General features: G+C 50.3%; 1 protein-coding gene across 2 annotated transcripts; it reads right to left on the reverse strand.

Moving 5' to 3' along the window:
• Window positions 1–551: 551 nt before the first annotated feature.
• SPATC1L (spermatogenesis and centriole associated 1 like) lies at window positions 552–18,935 on the reverse strand. 2 transcript variants are annotated; one of them, XM_027966671.3, is made up of 4 exons: window positions 18,625–18,935; window positions 11,060–11,410; window positions 1,501–1,652; window positions 552–985 (listed from the first exon to the last, which is right to left on the reverse strand). In XM_027966671.3, the coding sequence occupies exons 1-4, from the start codon at window positions 18,824–18,826 to the stop codon at window positions 659–661; spliced, it is 1,032 nt and encodes a 343-aa protein (XP_027822472.1). In that variant the 5' UTR covers window positions 18,827–18,935; the 3' UTR covers window positions 552–658. The 2 variants fall into 2 exon arrangements, with proteins under 2 accessions (XP_027822472.1, XP_042093941.2); XM_042238007.2 differs by having other exon boundaries at window positions 13,774–18,745.
• Between the last annotated feature and the right edge of the window lie 1,666 nt (window positions 18,936–20,601).

Below are 20,601 nucleotides of genomic sequence, written 5' to 3' on the forward strand. Positions count from 1 at the left end.
GAGGAGGGGACCCTGGAAAGCTCCACTATTTACAGGGAAAGCGATCTCATCAGGCAGTGCCCCAATGCTGATTTCTGTGACCACCCACCCCGCAGCCAAAGGGACCAGGGCTCGCGAGTCCAGAACCCGGCAGGAAGAGCCCAGCCCACACCGGCTCCCCTCCAGGGGCTCCGGCTGCCGGGAATCATCTCGCAGGTAAACTGCCAACCCTGGACCGGCCTCACTGACAGGGACGCCCACCCGGCTGCACGCGGGCACCTGCTTTAAAGCTCCGCTGCTGTCTTGCTGTCCCTGGCTTTGAACAAGGGCCTGTGTCTTCACGTTGCCACGGACTCTGCAGCTGCCCTGTCCGCGGCTGAACCCTGGCCCCAGGCCCTGCCCTCCAGGGAGACCCCCAAGGGAACCCGCCGCAGGCCCTCAAAGAGCAGCGGTAAAGGAGGAACAGCAAACAGACGACTTTAATAGACTAGGGCTCACCGCGCAGGTGTGGGCGGTGGGGCGGGCGCCAGGGTGCGCGCCGGCCGGGGGGCGGGACAGCGCGGGCAGTGGCCCACCCGGCCCTGGCGCCCTCGGCGCGCCGGCCGGGGAGCGGACGAGGAGGAGCGTGGCGCCCGAGGTTGCAACACGCTTTTATTGCAGGGAGGCGCGGGGCGCGGGTTCACCAGGCGAAGAGCGGGCGGCTGTCCTCCTTGGAGAGCTCGCACAAGCAGTTGAGTAGCAGCAGCGAGTCGCCCAGAAACTTGGGGGGCACGACGTCGATGACCAGCTTCCGCAGGGCGGCCGGGCTGCTGTGCAGCGGGTTGGCACGCAGGTCCGGCCGCTGCTTCAGAATGCCGTAGGTGTTGATAAGGAACTCGCTGAACACAGGGTGCACGTCGCGGTTGTAGCCCAGCCTCTCCAGGCGCGCCGTCAGCGTCAGGTAGCGATGTGTCAGCTCCCGCAGCTTCTTCTCGTCCACCGAGCCGTCCAGGGACTTGATGGACGTCTGCGGGCACAGGCGCGAGTAGGCGGCAGGGCCAGGGACCCGCGGGGACGGGGAGGCCAGGCGCAGGCCCGGGGCGAGATCCCGGTGCCCTCCCAGCACGGCTGTGTCGATGGGGACACTGAGGCCCAGAGGCAGGCCCCCACCAGGGGGCCAGTTTCCCTCCAGCGCAGAGCGACTGACAGAAGAGCAGGCAGCTCCACCCCCGGAGCCCGGAAAAGGTGCCTTGCCAGTCGGGCAGAGCGGCACGGGGCTTCCCACCTCAGGCCACTCCTGAGGCTGTCCCAGACTACGAAAGACAGGTAAAGGGGCTCGTGGGGCAGCTTATCTATTCCCCACTCAGACACCACTCAGCCTTGCCCAGGCCTGCGGCTGTGGGCACTGCAGCGGACTAGGGGCCAGGGGACCTTGGGGCAGGGGTGGGGGTGGGGAGGGGCAAGGATAGGACCTTGGGCTGGAAGGGTCCTAGGGCAGGTCCCGGACCGGCCAGGGGAAGGCCTCCAGCCAGGGAGGCGTACCTGTTTGATCTTCTCAGGGATGTTGGACACAGTGAAGCCGTAGAGCCGGGTCACCCCTGGGAAGACATAGGCCAGGATGCGCCGGTCCAGCTGGAAGGCAATCTCCCCGACAATGCGACCATCCTTCTCAGTGCCAGTGAAGCTCTGGATCTCTGGGGGGCAGGGTTGGGCGGGGCTGGTGAGAAGGGCAGCCAGTATCTGGGAGGGTAGGAGGATCAAGGGGTTCAGAGGGTCCAGGGCTGCCCACATTCCTCCTGCCTGTGCTCCAGGGTCCATTTCAGGGAGAGGGCTGACCCAGATGTTGCCACTGTGGGTCTGAGGTGAAGCCTGGGGACCCCAGCAAGGCCTTCCTGCAGGGCCCAGTGGTGACCGGAGGGGGCACCCTTCTCCCTGTTCTCCACTGCTCCCTGGCAGCCCCGATCCCAGGCCCTGCCTCAGTTCCCTGAGGTGGACGTTTCACAGTCCAGGGTTGGCTTCTGGTCCCCTTGTCACCAGCACCAGCTCAGCACCTGGTCTGGGGTGACGCCCCTCGGACCTCTCAGCCCCATAACCAGGTGAACTCAGAATGGGCTAGGCATGTCCCCACCTGAAGGTAGGGTCCTGGTTAACTCAAGAACACATATGTAGCCCGTGTGGGTCCAGCCTGCATAGCTACGTGAAACAGTGAGACGCTCTGCCTCAGCAGCCTGTGTGTATTGCAGGCTGGTCTAATGCTTATTTCATAATAAGACTTGAGGGTTGCTGGGTTCACGGGAGATTCTAATTATTTCCCCCAATATCACCCCAGCACATCAACCACCCTAACCTCCAAAATTGCTTCCAAATCGCCCCTCCCCACAGCAGCCTCTGATGGCAGCACATCTTCCACCCGATGCCATGATCCCACCACTGCCCTTTGAAACTACCATGCTCTCTGAAGATCACACTGACGGCCGTTACCACCAGGTGCACCTGACTTTGAGGGAGCATGGAGTGAGGAAGGGCCCGCTTCACGGCGCCTGGCGTGCCCCACTGACCAGGATGCACTCTGTGGGGAGAGCGGGCACTTGCACAGGCCCCCACGTGTCCCAAACTCTGCTCCTCCCCACAGGAGACACTTAATAACAGGCCCATTTCTAAAGCTTTTTCTAAAGCCCTGCAACTTTCTAACCCAACAGTGATCCAAACCCCTCCCAAGAGTGTTGGATGGTGAAGCCCCGCAGGGTCCGTCCAGCAGGCAGATGGTGCACAGACGGGCTGGGTGCTCTGCCATGGCGAGCTGGCCCCAGGTCCTGTTACCCACAGACACCTGTGCCTACCAAGGGCTCAGGACCGCCACCACATAGAGGTTGGTCTGACTCCCCACCCTGCTGGAGGGCTCGGTGGCCCAGGGAGTCACTGGGCCGCTCTGAGACCTCCACAAGGGCTTCTGTGCAGCTGTGCGCACTGGACTGCAGGACCAACCCGACCTGTGACTGTGGGCAGCTGCTCTCCCTCCCTCAGCCCCATCCTGGGACTGCCCACATAGCACCCATCCCAGAATCCTGGCTAGTCACTCTGGGAAGGAACAGAATGGCAGTCAACACATGCTTATCAAGGCCAGGCGTGGGTAGCTCCTCCTCCTCTGTGGGCACTTGGATAGGTGAGGGAGCCCGTGTCCTCCTGCTCCCTTGGCCGCGCCAGTGGACGTGCTGAGCAGGGAAAATGGGGTTGAACTTAGCACGGTCCAGGTCTGTCACAGCTGAGACTCTGTGGCCAAATCCAAGGTCATAAGGTTATGTCAATGTTTTCTTCTAACAGTTTTATGGTTTTAGCTCTTTTAGGTCTTTTAAAAAATCTCTGATGCATTTTGAGTTAATTTTCATATGTGATATGAAGTCCAGCTTCAGCTGTTTGCATGTGGAGATCCACTTTCCTGGCACTATTTGTTGAAAAGACTCTTCTCTCTCCATTGAATTGTCTTGGGATCCTTGCCAGACATCAGACTTGTAAATACATGGGTTTATCTCTGACTCTTGATTCTATTTCATGGACTTGTATGCCTGTCCTTACACCAGTACCAGGCTGCTGATTACTGTACCTTTAGAGTAAATTTTGAAATTGGGAAGCATGAGTCCTCCAATTTTATTCTCCTTTTTCAAGACTGTTTTGCTTATTCTGAGTCCCATGCATCGCCATACAAATTTTAGGATCAGTATGTCAATTTCTGCTAAGAAGTCAGGTGAAACTTTGATAGGGATTCCATTGAAATTTATAGATTGATTTGGGGAGGTTTGCCATCTTGATAATATTAGGTCCTTCAAGCCATGACCAGAAGACTTTTTACATTTACTGAGGTCTTCTTTCATTTCTTTCAATGTTTTGCAGTTTTCAGTGTTGTTTAGTCATGTCCAACTTTTTGTGACTCCATAGACCATAGCCCGCCAGGCTCCTCTGTCCATGGGATTTCCCAGGCGAGAATACTGGAATCGGTTGCCATTTCCTTCTCCAGGGCATCTTCCCGACCCAGGGATCAAACCCATGTCTTTTACACTGGCAGGCGGGTTCTTTACCACCAAACCGCCTGGGAAGCCCTGGTTTTCTGTGCACTCCTGCCAAAATCACTTGGCGACACTGCAGAAGCGACCCAGGAATTCCAGCTGAGGACCAGATACACCACACAGAAGCATGGTAGGGCAAACAGGCCCGTGGAGGAGCAGGAAACAGTCTCCCCTTCCGTATTAATAGTTATCTCATCAGGAGCTGGCCCCTCTCCTGCCTCCCCTCCTCTAAAGGATAAATTAGGTGGAAGGAACGAGCAACCTCTAGATCTGAGAGGATCTAGAAAGCATTTCTAGTCCAACCTGGGCCCTTCAAGATCTGACCAAAAAGCTATTCCTCATAGAAAAAAGTCAGTAAGATTGATAAACCCCTAGCCAGATTAATTACAGAAAAAGAGGAAGAAAAAATTACCACTATCAGAAATAAGAGATGGTATCACCATAGATTTTACAGATAGAAGTAGAACCTATCTGTGTGTATGTCTGTGTCTGTGTGTGTCTCTGTGTGTTTATTAAAAGGAATTGGCTCACACGATTATGAATATTGACATAATTCTGCGATGGTGAGTCAGCAAGCTGGAGGCTCAGAAGAGCTGATGATGTAGTCCCAGGCTGAGTTCAAGGTCTGAGAAACAAGGGAACCCATGGTGTGGCTCCAGTTTAAAGGCGTGAGACCCAAGAAGAGCTGAGATTCCAGTTGTGATCCAACGGCAGTCAGCCAGGAGGAATTTTCTCTTACTTGGGAGAGAGTCAGCCTTTCTATCCTGCTCAGGCCTGCAACTGATTGTATGAGGCCTACCCGCATTCAGGAGGCCAGTCTGCTTTATTCAGTCTATTGAGTTAAATAGTAAACTCATCTAAAAACATTCTCATAGACATACCCTGAATAATGTTTGACCAAATATCTGGGCACCTAATGGCCCAGTCAAGTTGATCATCATGGGATAAATATACAAAATCAATTGTGTTAGTATATATTAGACACAAATAATCAGAAATTCATATTGATAAAAAGTACTATTCATTATAGCATCAAAAACATGAAATACTAAAGGGTAAATTCAACAAAAATGTGCAAGACCTGCACATAGAAGCTATAAAATATTACTGAAATGTATTTTTAAAGAACTAAACAGATGGAGAGATGTACAGGCATACCTTGGACATATTGCTGGTTTCAGTTCCAGACCACCACAATAAAGCAAATACCACATGAAAGCAAGTCGAGTAATTAAAAAAAAGAGGATAACCAAAAAAAAAAAGAAAAAGACAGCGAGTCACGTGAATTGTTGTTTCTTAGTGCACGTAAAAGTTAGGTTTACACTGCAGTGTGGTCTATAATGTACAAAGCATTATGTCCAAAAAAAAGGTACATACCTTAATTTTTAAATACTTTATTGCTAAAAATTGTTAGCCATCCTCTAAGCCTTCAGTGAGACATAACCTTTTTGCTGGTGGAGGGTCCTGCCTCAGTATTGACAGATTCTGACTGATCAGGCAGTGGTTGCTGAAAGTTGGGGTTGGTGTGGCAATTTCTTTAAAAAGGTAACAATGATGTTTGCAATATTGACTGACTCTTCCTTTCAGGAATAATTTCTCTGTAGCATGAAATGCTATTTCAGAGCATTTTACCCACGATAGAACTTCTTTCAAAATTAAAGTTAGCCCCTGTCAAACCCTGCCACTGCTTTCTCAGCTAAGTTTGCGTACTGTTCTAAATCTCTGTCGTCGTTTCAGCATCTTCCCCAGGAGTAGATTCCACCTCAGGAAACCACTTTCTTAGCTCACCCATAGGAAGCAGCTCCTCCTGTGTGAAGCCTTTATCTGCAGCGGCAGCAGCTCGCTCACATCTCAGGCTTCTCTTGTAACTACAGTTCTCTCGCTGTTCCCACCACATCTGCAGCCACACCCCCCGTGCAGTCTTGAATCCCTCCAAGTCATCCATGAGGGCTGGAATCAACTTCTTCCAGACTCCTGTTAATGTCCATATTCTGACCTCTTCCTGTGAATCATGAATGTCCGTAGTGGCATCTAGAATGGTGAATCCTTTCCAGAAAGTTCCAGCTCAGAGGAACCACTACCTATGGCAGCTATGGCCTTATGAAGTATGTGCTGTGCTGTGCTGTGGTCAGTGGCTCAGTCGTGTCCAACTCTTTGTGACCCCATGGACTGTAGCCTGCCAGGCTCCTCTGTCCATGGAATTCTCCAGGCAAGAATACTGGAGTGGGTCGCCATGCCCCCTTCCAGGGCATCTTCCCAACCCAGGGATTGAACCCAGGTATCCCACATTGCAGGCAGATTCTTTACCATTTGAGCCACCAGGGAAGCCCCTATGAAGTATATTTCTTCAGTAATAAAACTTGAAAGTCAAATGTACTCCTTGATACATGGGCAGAATGGATGTGCCTTAGCAGCATGTAAACAACTTTAATCTCCGTGTCCATCTGCATCAGAGACCTTGGGTGACGAGGTGTATCATCGATGAGCAGGAATATTTTGAAAGGTATCTTTTTCCTGAGCAGTATGTCTCAATAGTGGGCTTAAAGTATTCAGTGAACCATTCTGCAAATAGATATGCTGTCATCCAGGCTTTGTTGTCCATTTACAGAACACACGCAGAGTAGATGTAGCATAATTCTTTTAGATTTATGCTATGACTTACTGACTATGTGGATCACAATAAACTGTGGAAAATTCTGAAAGAGATGGGAATATCAGACCACCTGACCTGCCTCTTGAGAAACCTGTATGCAGGTTAGAAAGCAACAGTTAGAACTGGACATGGAACAACAGACTGGTTCCAAACAGGAAAAGGAGTACATCAAGGCTGTATATTGTCACCCTGCTTATTTAACTTATATGCGGAGTCCATCATGAGAAATGCTGGGCTGGAAGAAGCACAAGCTGGAATCAAGATTGGCAGGAGAAATATCAATAACCTCAGATATGCAGATGACACCACCGTTATGGCAGAAAGTGAAGAGGAACTAAAAAGCTTCCTGATGAAAGAGAAAGAGGAGAGTGAAAAAGTTGGCTTAAAGCTCAACATTCAGAAAACAAAGATCATGGCATCTGGTCCCATCACTTCATGGGAAATAGATGGGAAACAGTGGAAACAGTGTCAGGCTTTATTTTTCTTGGCTCCAAAATCACTGCAGATGGTGATTGCAGCCATGAAATTAAAAGATGCTTACTCCTTGGAAGGAAAGTTATGACCAACCTAGATAGCATATTCAAAAGCAGAGACATTACTTTGCCAACAAAGGTCCATCTAGTCAAGACTATGGTTTTTCCAGTAGTCATGTATGGATGTGAGAGCTGGACTGTGAAGTAAGCTGAGTGCTGAAGAATTGATGTTCTTGAACTGTGGTGTTGGAGAAGACTCTTGAGAGTCCCTTGAACTGCAAGGACATCCAACCAGTCCATTCTGAAGGAGATCAGTCCTGGGTGTTCATTGGAAGGACTGATGCTGAAGCTGAAACTCCAATACTTTGGCCACCTCATGCGAAGAGTTGACTCATTGGAAAAGACTCTGATGCTGGAAGGGGTTAGGGGCAGGAGGAGAAGGGGAAAACAGAGGATGATATGGCTGGATGTCATCACCGACTCGATGGACATGAGTTTGAGTGAACTCCAGGAGTTGGTGATGGACAGGGAGGCCAGGCGTGCTGCGATTCATGGGGTTGCAAAGAGTCAGACATGACTGAGCGACTGAACTGAACTGAATTCTTTTAGATGATAAATGAGTACTGTGTTCAACTTCAAGTCACCAGCTGCATTAGCCCCTAAAAAGAGAATCAGTCTGTCCTTTGACGCTTTGAAGCCAGGCACTTACTTCTACTCTCTGGCTACAAAGTTCTAGATAGAATCTTCTTCCAACAAAAGGCTGTTTCATCTACATTGAAAATCTGTCCTTTAGTGTAGCCACCTTAATGAATTATCTGAGCTGGATCTTCTGGACAACTTGCTGCAGCTTCTACACCAGCCCTTGATGCTTCACTTTGCATTTTGATGTTATAAAATGGCTTCTCTCCTTAAACCTCATGAACCAACCTCTGCTGGCTTCAAACTTCTCTTCTGCAGTTTCTGCAACTCTCTCAGCCTTCACAGAGCTGAAGAGGGTTGAGATCTTGCTCTGGAGGGGGCTTTGCCTTAAGGGAATGGCATGGCTGGTTTGATCTTCTACCCAGACCACTGAAACTTTCTATATATCTACAATAAAGCTGTTGTGCTTCCTTATCATTTATGTGCTCACTGTAGCACTTTTCATTTCCTTCAAGAACTTTCCTTCGCATTCGCAGCTTGACTGTTTGGCACAAGAGGCCCAGCTTTCAACCCACTTTGGCTTTCAGCATGCCTTCCTCACTGAGCTTAATCATTTCTATGTTTTGATTTAAAGTGAGAGATGTGTAACTCTTCCTTTCACTTGAACACTTAGAGGCCACTGAAGGGTTATTAACTTACCTAATTTCAATACTGTTGTGTTTCAGAGACAAGGGAGGCCCCAGCAGAGGGAGAGGGGTAGAGGGGGGCTGGTCAGTGGAACAGTCAGAACACCCACAACACTTACGCATTAAGTTTTCTGTCTTGCATGGGCATAGTCCTTGGTGTCCCAACGCAATTACGATAGTAACATTAAGGACCACTGAACAAAGATCACAACAAAGATGATCATTTTGTAGTCAATGAAGCAGATGTTTTTCTGGAATTCCCTTGCTTTTTCTATGATCCAACAGATGTTGGCAAATTGATCTCTGGTTTCTCTGCCTTATATAAATCCAGCTTGTACCTCTAGAAGTTCATGGTTCACATACTGCTGAAGCCTAGCTTGAGGGATTTTGAACATAGCAAATAGAAGGGGAAAAATTGAAAGCAGTGACAGATTTTTTTTTTCTTGGGCTCCAAAATCACTGCAGATTGTGACTGCAGCCATAAAATGAAAAGAAGCTTGCTCCTTGGAAGAAAAGCTATGACAAACCTAGACAGCATATTAAAAAGCAGAGACATCAATTTGTCAACAAAGGTCCATATGATCAAAGTTATGGTTTTTCCAGTATTCATGTATGGATGTGACAGTTGGACCATAAAGAAGGCTGAAAGCCAAAGAATTGATGCTTTTGAACTGTGGTGTTGGAGAAGACTCTTGAGAGCCCTTTGGATGGCAAGGAGATCAAACCAGTCAATCCTAAAGGAAATCAACCCTGAGTATTCACTGGAAGGACTGATGTTGACACTGAAGCTCCAAATCTCTGGTAATCTGATGCACAGAGCTGACTCACTAGACAAGACCCTGATGCTAGGAAAGACTGAAGGCAAAAGGAAAAGAGGGCAGCATGAGGTGGTTAGATAGAATCACCAACACAATGGACAAGAATTTGAACAAACTCCTGGAGATATTTCCCCCAGCAATCTTGATTCCAGTTTGTGATTTACCCTGCCCAGCATTCCACATGATGTACTCTGCATGTAGAACCAGACATGGAACAATAGACTGGTTCCAAATTGGTTAAGGAGTATGTCAAGGCTGTACATTGTCACCCTGCTTATTTAACTTCTATGCAGAGTACATCATGAGAAATGCCGGGCTGGATGAAGCACAAGCTATAATCAAGATTGCAATAACCTCAGATATGCAGATGACACTACCCTTATGGCAGAAAGCAAAGAGGAACTGAAGAGCCTCTTGATGAAAGTGAAAGAGGAGAGTGAAAAACCTGGCTTAAAACTCAATATTCTAAAAACAAACATCATGGCATTTGGTCCCATCACTTCATGGCAAGTAGATGGGAAACAATGGAAACAGTGAGAGACTTTGTTTTCCTGGGCTCCAGAATCACTGCAGATGGTGACTGCAGCCATGGAATTAAAAGACGCTTGCTCCTTGGAAGAAAAGCTATGACTAACCTAGACAGCATATTAAAAAGCAGAGATATTACTTTGCTGACAAAGATCTGGCTAGTCAAAGCTTTGGTTTTTCCAGTAGTCATGTATGGATGTGAGACCTGGACCATAAAGAAAGGTGAGCATTGAAAAATTAATGCTTTTGAACTGTGGTGTTGGAGAAGACTCTTGAGCGTCCGTTGGACTGCAAAGAGATCCAACCATTCAATCCTAAAGGAAATCAGTCCTGAATATTCACTGGAAGGACTGGTGCTGAAGCTCCACTTGAAAAGAAAGAACTTGGCCACTTGATGAGAAGAACTGACTGGTTGGAAAAGACCCTGATGCTGGGAAAGAGTGAAGGCAGGAGGAGAAGGGGACAACAGAGGATGAGATGGTTGGATTACAGACTCAACTGACATGAGTTTGAGCAAGCTCCAGGAGTTGGTAATGGACAGGGAAGCCTGGCATGCTGCAGTCCATGGGATCCCGAAGAGTCAGACATGACTGAGCAACTGAGCTGAACTGAACTGAGCTCTGCATGTAAGTTAAATAAGCAGGGTGACAACATACAGCCTGGACATAGTCCTTTCCCAATTTTGAACCAGTCAGTTGTTCCACGTCCAGTTCTAACTGTTGCTTCCTGTCCTACATTCAGGTTTCTCAGGAGACAGGTAAGGTAAGGTATTCCCATGTCCACAGTTTACTTTCCAGAATTTTCCACAGTTTATTGTGATCCACATAGTCAAAGGCTTTAGTGTAGTCAATGAAGCAGAATCACAGCCTTGTCATGGCAAAGAGGCCTGTATAACTCAATGAAGCTATGAGCCATGCCTTGTAGGGCCACCCAAGATGGGTGGGTCATACTGAAAAGTTCTGACAGAATGTAGTCCACTGGAGGAGGGAAGGATACCCCCTCCCCCTTCATGGATCATATTTGCAAAACATGTACCAAAAAAGTCTGGTATCCAGAATACACAACTCAATCATAAGAAGATAAGCTACTCACTTATTTAAATGGTCAAAAGATGTGTACAGACAGGGCTCCAGATCCCAGGAGCATGGGCACACTCTCCTTCTCCGGCTGCTGGCTGGATGCAGAAGCTGGGCCCTCCCCAGCGGCCAACCCCCCACTCCTGCCTGCTGCTCACCCTCCTCACCATTCAGGTAGTAGCTCCTCCTGGTTCGGTCCCCCGAGGGCAGGCTGCTCTCTGAGAAGCACACCTTTTTGGGCCGGCCCACTTCCCGGGTCTCCAGCAGGGTCTTCTCCACCAGCGGGTCCTGCAAGGGGCTCAGAAGCGGGGACAGCTTTCGGTCGGAGCCTCGGGAGGCACGCAGTTCTGGGGAGCTGAGAAAAGCCTTGAAGGGCACCTGGGAGGATGTCACGCAGCCCGGAGAGGCGTCATCCTCGCTGGAGAGGGGGGCATGTGAGCACAGCAGGTCTTCCAGGGAGGACCCCTGCAGCTGGGAGGGTGCATCAGGGCCACTGGTGAACCTTCCAAAGTCTGGAACTGGGGCAGGGAAGGAGGAACAAGCTGTGAGGCGGAGGCTCCTGGAGCACCTGCATCTTGCAGAGACCCTGCCCCCAGCTCTGACATCTGCCCCCACTTCCCCTCTGGAGGAGGCGATGGATCCTAGGACACCAGCAGCCCCGGGTTCAGAGGCACAGCACACGTATGGCCTCCAACACTCCCACTGTGTGTCCACACACTGTGACAGTGACCTACATGTGTCTTAAATTTTATATAAATGGTATCGTCCAGCTCCTTTTATTATGAAACTTCTTTTTTTGAGATTTATCCATGATGAGTGTGTCATTGGGTAGCTCTATGGTTCACTGAACCATTTCCTGGCACACGTGCATACATGGGCACACATCTGCACATACATGCACACACACACATGGATTTTTTTCATCCACCCCCCCACCCTGCTGCACATGGGACTGTTTCCAGCATTCCTTGTAAAAGCAGAGTGGTGGTCAGCGTCCCTCATGTGTGTCCCCTGCCAGACACACGGCCCAGGAACCATCAGGAAGTCACAGCAGTGAGGCAGCAAGGGCCCCCGGTGCTTGTTCTTCCTCTGGCTCAGTCCCAGAAGCCTGGGCCCCTTTGTTCAGGACTCCCATATTCCCAGGGGAGGTAGGCCATCCCAGCCCTGGGCAGGGGCCGGGAAAACTCTACTCGTGGGCTTGGGGAAGTGCCATATCTGTGACCTAATTTTAAAGGGATTGTTGTGCGGTCAGGTGTGTTTGCACTTCACTTTTAGTTTCTATTTAGTGAACTGAAATTCCCTTCTGTTATTCCCAAGGCTTAACAAAGTTGTGTGAAACATAAAACAATTTTTTAAATCCTCAGTCAAAACTTCCCTGGTGGCTCAGAGGTTAAAGCGTCTGCCTGCAATGTGGGAGACCTGGGTTCGATTCCTGGGTCGGGAAGATCCCCTGGAGAAGGAAGTGGCAACCCACTCCAGTATTCTTGCCTGGAGAATCCCATGGACAGAGAAGCCTAGTAGGTTACAGTCCACGGGGTCGCAAAGAGTCGGACAGGACTGAGCGACTTCACATACACATACATATACACATAATCAAAACTTTCAAACCATATTAAACTATAAATGAGTCAGAGTCAATAGAAAACCCTATCTCCTCAAAATTAAAAGCATTCTCAGGACTTCCCCAATGGTCCAGTGGTTAAGAACTCACCTTGCAATGCAAGGGTTGTGGGTTCAGTCCCTAGTCAGTGAACTAAGATCCCACATACTGCAGAACAACTCAGTCCACTCCACAACTAGAAAGCCCAAGTGCCACAACTAAGACCAAAAAATATATACATATTAGAAAAAAAATTATCTTCAGTAATAATCAGATCAAGGAGAAAATAGAAATAGAAAGAATGATTATTGAGAAATAATGAAAATCAGAACACTAGGTATATTGCCATCAATACATTTAAAACTGTATCTAAAGTGAAATTAGCAACTTAAATCCTTTAATTACTTCTAAAACATAATCAAAAAATTAAACATTCATATAGGGATGAACTCTTGAAGAAAGCAAAAGTCAGAGAATAATAAAAATAGCAGCAGAAATAAACTTGAAACAGCTCTACAAAAAGTCCAATAAGATAGTGAAACCCTGGAAAGCTACTTTAGAGAAACAGAAAACAAAAGAATAAAATTGAAAATGAGAAAAGCCAGATAAGAATGACCAGGAAGACAATGTTTAAATCATAAAAGATTATATCCAACTGAATATTACTTGAAAACTTTAATAAAGGAGAGATCACTTGGGAAGCTATTTTCCATGACTCAATAAGAAGTAGAAAACCTGCACAGATGAATAAGCAAAAAAGAAAAACCTAGAAGTTATAGAATTATGGGCAAAGAGTTGAAGACCTGTGTGGTTGGTGGATGAGTTCTTTCAAGTCCCCAAACAATTCACAACCCCTGCATCACATGAATGAGGCTGGAACACTGAAAAAATTAAACGATGCTTGATTATCAAGCTTATAAATTGTCATAACTCTGATATCAAATCCCTGAAAAGACAACTCACAGAAAGAAAACTGCAGCCCAGATTCACATAGGAATTAGAGAAAACAGAGTCCAGAGATCCTGAGCGAAGCCCCAGCCAAACAGATCCCACAGCAAACAGCTCAGGCCCAGAACCAGGAGTCTCTCAATGACACAGTGGAACAAGACCCCACAGGCCAGTGGGGGTGCAGCTGAGGGCACTTTGGCCAGAAAAGAAGTGAGGTCATAAAATCTTAACAAAATGAGCCCTTCTTCAATTTTGTTGTCATTGTTGTTCTTAAAAAATAAGGACTAGAAGGCTTTTCCCCAGCACCCAGCCTACACCCCCCACCCCCAATACCTGGACAGACAGGGCTGTCCACTGCCGACCACCCTCCAGAAGGATGAGCGGGGAGGCTGTCAAGGCCAAAAGTCCTGGGATTCCTGAGGAAGAAAGACAGAAACGAGCGTATGAGCTGCCGTTGTTGTTCAGTTGCTAAGACGTGTCCAACTCTTTGTGACCCCATGGGCTGTAGCCCGCCAGGCTCCTCTGTCTGTGAGAATTCTCCAGGCAAGAATATTGGAGTGGGTTGCCATTCCCTTCTCCAGGGGATCATTCTGAACCAGGGATTGAGCCCTGTCTCTTGCTTGGCAGGTGGATTCTTTACCACTGAGCCAGCAGGGAAGCCCATCTGAGAGGCCAACCCCATTTAAAAGTCTGTAAACAGCAGCTACAGAACTGAGAAAACGGGAGAAAGAACTGGAAAACTCAGCAGAACAAAATAGCTCAGGGAGGGACTGGATAGTGAATTCCCTGGTGGTCTAGTGGTTCAGGCTCCACGCTCTCACTGCCCAGGGCCTGGGTTTAACCCCTGGTCGGAGAACTAAGAACCAGCATGCCTGGTGGCCAAAAGTAAAAATAAAAATATAAAGTAAGCAAAATATGATAAGGGGCCTGGATATAGGCTAAATATTTACAAATCAACAGATTTCCAAAACACAGTAACACAGATAACTGAAAACACAGTGGAAAAAGAAATCCCATCCATGATTGCAATTAGTAACATAAAGTGCCCCAGGAATAAACCAATTAATGTGAAAGATTTATGCGAGAAATGGCTAAAGAGACTTGAAGAAACAGTCAGAGCAGCTTAATAGAGGTGCAGGGGACTATCTCACCCTCTGGGCAAATGTAAGAAAAAGAGATGTGAAAATAATTACCCTGCCTTCTGAGCCAGTGATTCTACCTTTAGGGAAACATACCCTAAGGCAATAACTCTGAATAGAAAATGCTTTTGCTGTGGTATTTACTTCAGGGTGGGCTTCCCTGGTGGCTCAGACGTTAAAGCATCTGCCTGCAATGTGGGAGACCTGGGTTCGATCCCTGGGTTGGGAAGATCCCCTGGAGAAGGAAATGGCAACCCACTCCAGTATTCTTGCCTGGTGAATCCCATGGACAGAGGAGCCTGGTGGGCTAGAGTCCACGGGGTCGCAGAGGCGGACACAACTGAGCGACTTCACTTCACTTCACTTACTTCAGAGCTGGAGAAGGAAATGACAACCCACTCCATTATTCTTGCCTGGAGAATTCCATGGACAGAGGAGCCTTATGGGTTATGGTCCATGGGGTTACAAGAGTCAGAAGCAACTGAGCAACTAACACTTACTTCAGGGTAAGAGAAAAGAACTGTCATTTCAAACATAAGGAGAGTTCATTAAATTCCGGTTCATCTGATTCTGGACTATTACACAGCTATTTAGAATGTATTTATGACAATACAGAAGCAGCTGTCTCGTGATGGTAAAGGGAAGAGGCAGAGAGAACACTCAGAAACTACTTAACATCACTGGACACTCCATGCAGGACAAGGCGTCCAGGCAACTGTGGAGGCTCTGAGACGCCAGGGGCTCAGGCACGAGGGTGATCTGGAGGAAACTGGCCTGGGAGGGGAAGGCCTGGGATGGCCAAGGCCCCCACCCCACCCTGTCCCTCAGAACATGTGCACCATATGCAAAGCGGCCCCCTCCCATGGGTGACACCAGCTGTGGGAAAGGTGCAGCAGGAGAGGCCACAGCCCTTTGGAGAGGGTCCCAGTGTCCATGTCAACACTTGAGCTGCACGTGGCCTTTGACCCAAGGATTCCTGGACAGCCCCCGTGAGCAGGGGTACCTGTGAAGCCCCCATGGCTGCTGGGAGATGGAGGAGCACTCCTGTCATGGGGACCAGACTTAAGGGCTGGTGGTGAACCAACAGGGAACAGTGAGCAAGCCCTCCAGGAGATGGCCAATGGTCAAGGACGGAAGATGGACGGCTGGGGAGTCAGTGTAGAATGGCTCCACCCTGTCCACGTAAACTGAGGATCCTGGGATACACATGCAAACAGCCACCAAAACTTCAGAGAGAAGCCAGAGTCGACGTGGACAGCGGATGTTGCTGGGAGGGGGGCCAGGAGCCTGCAGTAGTCACGCTCACCCCAAGTGATCTTGCTTAGTGAGAACAACAGATTTTTAAAGCACATCCTGTGCAACTTCCTTGGTGGCTTGGTGGTAAAGAATCCAAGTGCCAATGCAGGGACACGAGTTCCATCCCTGGTCCAGAGAGATCCCACACGCCGCGGAGCAACTAAGCCCGTGCCACAACTACTTGAAGCCTGCGCTCCAGAGCCCAAGAGTCGCTGAGCCCGTGCACCCTGGCCTGTGCCGCACAACAACAGAAGCGACTGCAGTGAGAGGCCTGCAGCCAAAATTAATAAATAAATAAACCACACCCAGTTTCTAAAGCAAACACTGAGCCGCTGCTGTGCACAGTTCCCCGTCCATCTGAAACCTCGAGCTCTGCTGGGGAACTCCTGCTGGTTCTCCAACTCCAGCCCCAAGGCCAACGTTACACCCTGGGGACAGAGGTGGCTCTGAAGACAGCGGGGGCCCATCAGCCCACACCCTGCAAAAGGGGCTCCAAAGCCTTTCTTTGGAAGGCTTGAGGCCTTGGGCAGGCCAGGGGCTGGGGCTCCTCCTAAGACTCTCATCCAGGAGGATCTGGGCTTACCCATTGGGTGGGGTGCTGGCCATGCCCCAGAGACGGCCTGATTTGTACCCTGATGGGGAACAGTGCAGCCTGAGCAAGGGCCTGCACCTCACCCAAAGCCCACATTCCAGCCTGGCCAGTCCGCCGATCACACAGACAGCTCTGTGCCCTGAGGGTTCAGTTCAGTCGCTCAGTCATGTTCAACTCCTTGTGACCCCATGGACTGTAGCACACCAGGCCTCCCTGTCCATCATCAGCTCCCAGAGTTTACTCAAACTCTTGTCCATCGAGTCAGTGATGCCATCCAACTATCTCATCCTCTGTTATCCCCTTCTCCTCCTGCCTTCAATCTTTCCTAGCATCAGGGTCTTTTCAATGAGTCAGCTCTTCGTGTCAGGTGGCCAAAGTGTTGGAGTTTCAGCTTCAACATCAGTCCTTCCAGTGAATATTCAGGACTGATCTCCTTTAGGATGGACTGATTGGATCTCCTTGCAGTCCAAGGGACTCTGAAGAGTCTCCTCCAACACCACAGTTCAAAAGCATCAGTTCTTCAGCACTCAGCTTTCTTTATAGTCCAACTCTCACATCCATACATGACTACTGGAAAAACCGTAGCTTTGACTAGATGGACCTTTGTTGGCAAAGTAATGTCTCTGCTTTTTAATATGCTGTCTAGGTTGGTCATAATTTTTCTTCCAAGGAGCAAGCATCTTTTAATTTCGTGGCTACAGTCACCATCTGCAGTGATTTTGGAGCCCTCAAAAATAAAGTCTGTCACTGTTTCCACTGTTTCCCCAACTATTTGCCATGAAGTGATGGGACCAATGCCACGGTCTTAGTTTTCTGAATGTTGAGTTTTAAGCCAACTTTTTGACTCTCCTCTTTCACTTTCATCAAGAGGCTCTCTAGTTCTTCACTTTCTGCCATAAGGGTGGTGTCATCTGCAAATCTGAGGTTATTGATATTTCTCCTAGCAATCTTGATTCCAGCTTGTGCTTCAGCAAAGCTCAATTCTTAGGACAAAGGACAACAGAGCAGGCCAAGGTACATGACTGTTGGCAATGGTCACAGCACAGACAAAGCCTTGGGGACAAGTGCCTCAGGCAGCCACTGCCAGGCAGGCATTCCTCGTAGGCTGAGGAGGTGGCATGGACCCTCTGCAGGGTGTCATGTCAAGGACACAGCACCGAGAGACAGGCCCCCCTCTACCCATGGTCACCTGGGGACACTTTGTGTCTTGGCCACAAGCTGAGGACAGGGCCCCAGGCTCCTCCAGCTGCTCCCCCCTCTACCCGCCATCCCCCACCATGCGGACCCTGCTTGTCTGAGCTCCCTCCTCAAGGCCCACCTTGAGGCTGAAGGTGTAGAGATGCCATGAGGGACCCTCGCACCCCAGGACATGCTCGCTCACAGGGTCTGCTTGCTCAGGGTAGGAGGTGACCATGCCCAACATTCAGGAGGTGACCACATCCACAGCGGGTCCCAGAGCAGCCGAGCATCCCCCTGGGAACCAGCAGCAGCTCTGAAAGAAGCTTCAACAGAGGAAAACAACTCACTCCAGGTGAACAACTTATCCTGAGAAGACAGCTGGTCTGCGTGTATGGGCATTGCCAGGGTGGGCACAGGCATTGCCAGGGCGAGGGCTGGGGTACGGACTCCACCTGCCCTGCTGCACAGTGAGTGATCATCACCTCCAGGAACACGGAGCTCATCTGGTCACAGGGCCCATGGTCCACATCCCAGCCACTCAGACTAAGGTCATGGCGCCAACCGTGCCCTAAGTCACACTTCCCACATACAAAAACTTTCAAGCAGAGCCAGCTACCTTCATAGCAAGTGTCTCGGCCTCTGAAGGGGCTCCCACGGGGTGAGCTGGGTGACCGCACCATGCTTACTTCCTGTCTGTGACCCACGGGTCTCTCTCCTAGGCAGGGTCCTTCCCTCTCCGGGCACAGCCATCAGCCAGTACCGTGGGCACAGCTGCCCTGGCCGAGGGCTGAGCACGCCTGGCTGGCCAGCCTCCAGGAGAGCAGAGTCGCACATGGCCTGGCTCCGCCATCCCCTGGGTTGGCCTCAGTGGACCTGCTTTAAGCCTCTGTGGCAGCACCTCGGCGGCCACCATGGACGGAGCCCCACTAGCCCAAGCGGGTCACCCGCCTGCCCACCCACCTCCCAGAGCCGGCTCACCTGTGCTCCCCGGGGAGCAGGCCTCGGGGTAGGCGGGCGCCTTGGGGAAGAGGAAGTCACGGCCCCCGCGCCCACAGCTCTCTTGGCAACTCTCGCTCAGCAGTCGCTTCAGCATCTGGTTCTCCTTCATGAGACGCACCTGCTTCTTGAGGTCAGCGTTCTCGCTCATGAGCCTGTTCATCAGCTCGCTGCCCTCAGCCATGGCCAGTCCTCTATCACGTGTGGGCCCGCGGCCCCATGGAGATGGAAAATCAGAGCCCGTGGGCGCTCCAGAAACACCAAGAGCCCCGAGTTCCACCGGCCTTCCGCAGCCTTGTGATGTCGCCCTTAAAGCGGCAGCGTCTCGGCCACGGTGAACAGAGGGGCGGGGACAGGAGGTGGGGCTGGGGCACCTCACGGGGTGGACTCCCCAGCAAGGGAATAGCACAGGCCGAGGCCAAGGCCGGAATGTTCCAGGAACAGCCAGAAATCTGGGCTGCAAGAGTATCTGCAGGCCTGGGGGAGGGGAGCTCTGCCTACATTGAGTGACTCAAAGACCCCCATCCCTACCCCACCCCAACTGCAGGCTACCTGCAGGGTCCTGGAGGCATGCAGGCCGGCCCGGAGCTGGGGCTGTCTGACCTGCAGATGTGGATGACATACCCCCAGGATGCACGCCTGAGGAAGAGGAGGCCGCGGGCACAAGGGAGACAGGCCGGGGAGTGCCCCTCTACGGCCCCCACAGCCCATGGAGCTCTGGCGGGCTCTCGAGGGCTGCCAGTCGGAGGCCACCTGCTGACTGCACTCCCCTGGTCCTCAGGGTCCCGGCAGCACGTCTGCATCCCCACACTAAATGCCAGCACTGAGCATCTGGGACACTGACCGGTATGGCACCTGAGGGCCCCCAGCCAGGGCACAGGGCCGTCTGAACAACCCCACGCAGAGTCCTGCCCAGGTTCCAGTCCTCAAAGCAGTGTGACCTCCGTGAGCCCCGCCCCCAGCTATATACCTGGGAGGCACACCAAGTCAGCAGTTTCCTGGCCCCATGGGCAGCAGAGAGGCCTGCTCCTCCTGAGGATGAGCCCCAACAGGAGCATTGAGTCCTCTCTCCCCTCCTGCCGATGTCTAGGACCCCCCTAGCAGCAAGGGCTGGGGTGGGGTGGGAGGAGCCCCCAGCAGAACACAGCTTTGACTCCTCCCAGACTAATAACTTAGTGCAAGGTCACTGTAGGAAGACAGAGCCCTGGGTGGGGCTTGCGGAAAAGTGATACTAAATCCCAACTGTCCCTCTCACATCCTGAGACACAGCAGATGGCACAGTGGAAACACGGACGGCGCCCATTGAGGAAGGCTGGAGGCAGTGCCCTACCAGGCTCGAGAATCAGGCAGGGGGGCATGAGTAGCTCCACTCTGTTGGCCCCTCCCCTCACATTTAAAATGCCATTTTCTTTCCCACCCCAGGAAAACCTTCTCAGCCATGGACCTGGGAACATCCTGCCAGTTTCCTGGTCATAATGTAGTTCCCTTCTATCACATTCAGCTTGCTAATATTTTAAGTATTTTCTATATTCATGGAGGAAATTGATCTGTATCTCCTTTTTTTGTCCTGTTTACTATCAAGGTTGTATTGATCTTATACAATGAGTTGCAAAGGGTTCCCTCCTCTCTTTGCTGTGTGCTGTGTTAGATTGCTATTTCTCTCCTAAATGTTTGATAAATTCACCAGCAAGGTCATGAGAGCCTAGAGTTTTCTTCCGGGAAAGTTTCTGATGTAATTTTTTTAAGTACCAATAAAGTCACTTAACGTTTCCACTTCATCTCATTCCCATCTAGACAACAGTTGTGGCTTCTGAGGAATTTGTCCACATCATCTACACTGTGGAATACAGGCATCACACAGTTCATATTTCCTTGCTACCCTCTCTGAAGCCTCACACCTCTGAGCACAAATAGGCACAGCCAAGGCAGAAAAGCCAAATGTAAAAGTGCAGCAACAGT

This window comes from Ovis aries, chromosome 1, assembly GCF_016772045.2.
Source record: "Ovis aries strain OAR_USU_Benz2616 breed Rambouillet chromosome 1, ARS-UI_Ramb_v3.0, whole genome shotgun sequence".
NCBI lineage: Eukaryota > Metazoa > Chordata > Mammalia > Artiodactyla > Bovidae > Ovis > Ovis aries.

Coding starts and splice junctions, on each gene's coding strand:
- SPATC1L (XM_042238007.2), bottom strand. CDS start 14,122: ATGGGGTTGGCCTCTCAGATGGGCTTCCCTGCTGGCTCAGTGGTAAAG. Junction 11,411..13,773: donor GGACAGCCCTGTCTGTCCAG/GTATTGGGGGTG, acceptor TCCCTGCCCCAG/TTCCAGACTTTGGAAGGTTC. Junction 1,653..11,059: donor GAGGAGCTACTACCTGAATG/GTGAGGAGGGTG, acceptor CCTGCCCCCCAG/AGATCCAGAGCTTCACTGGC.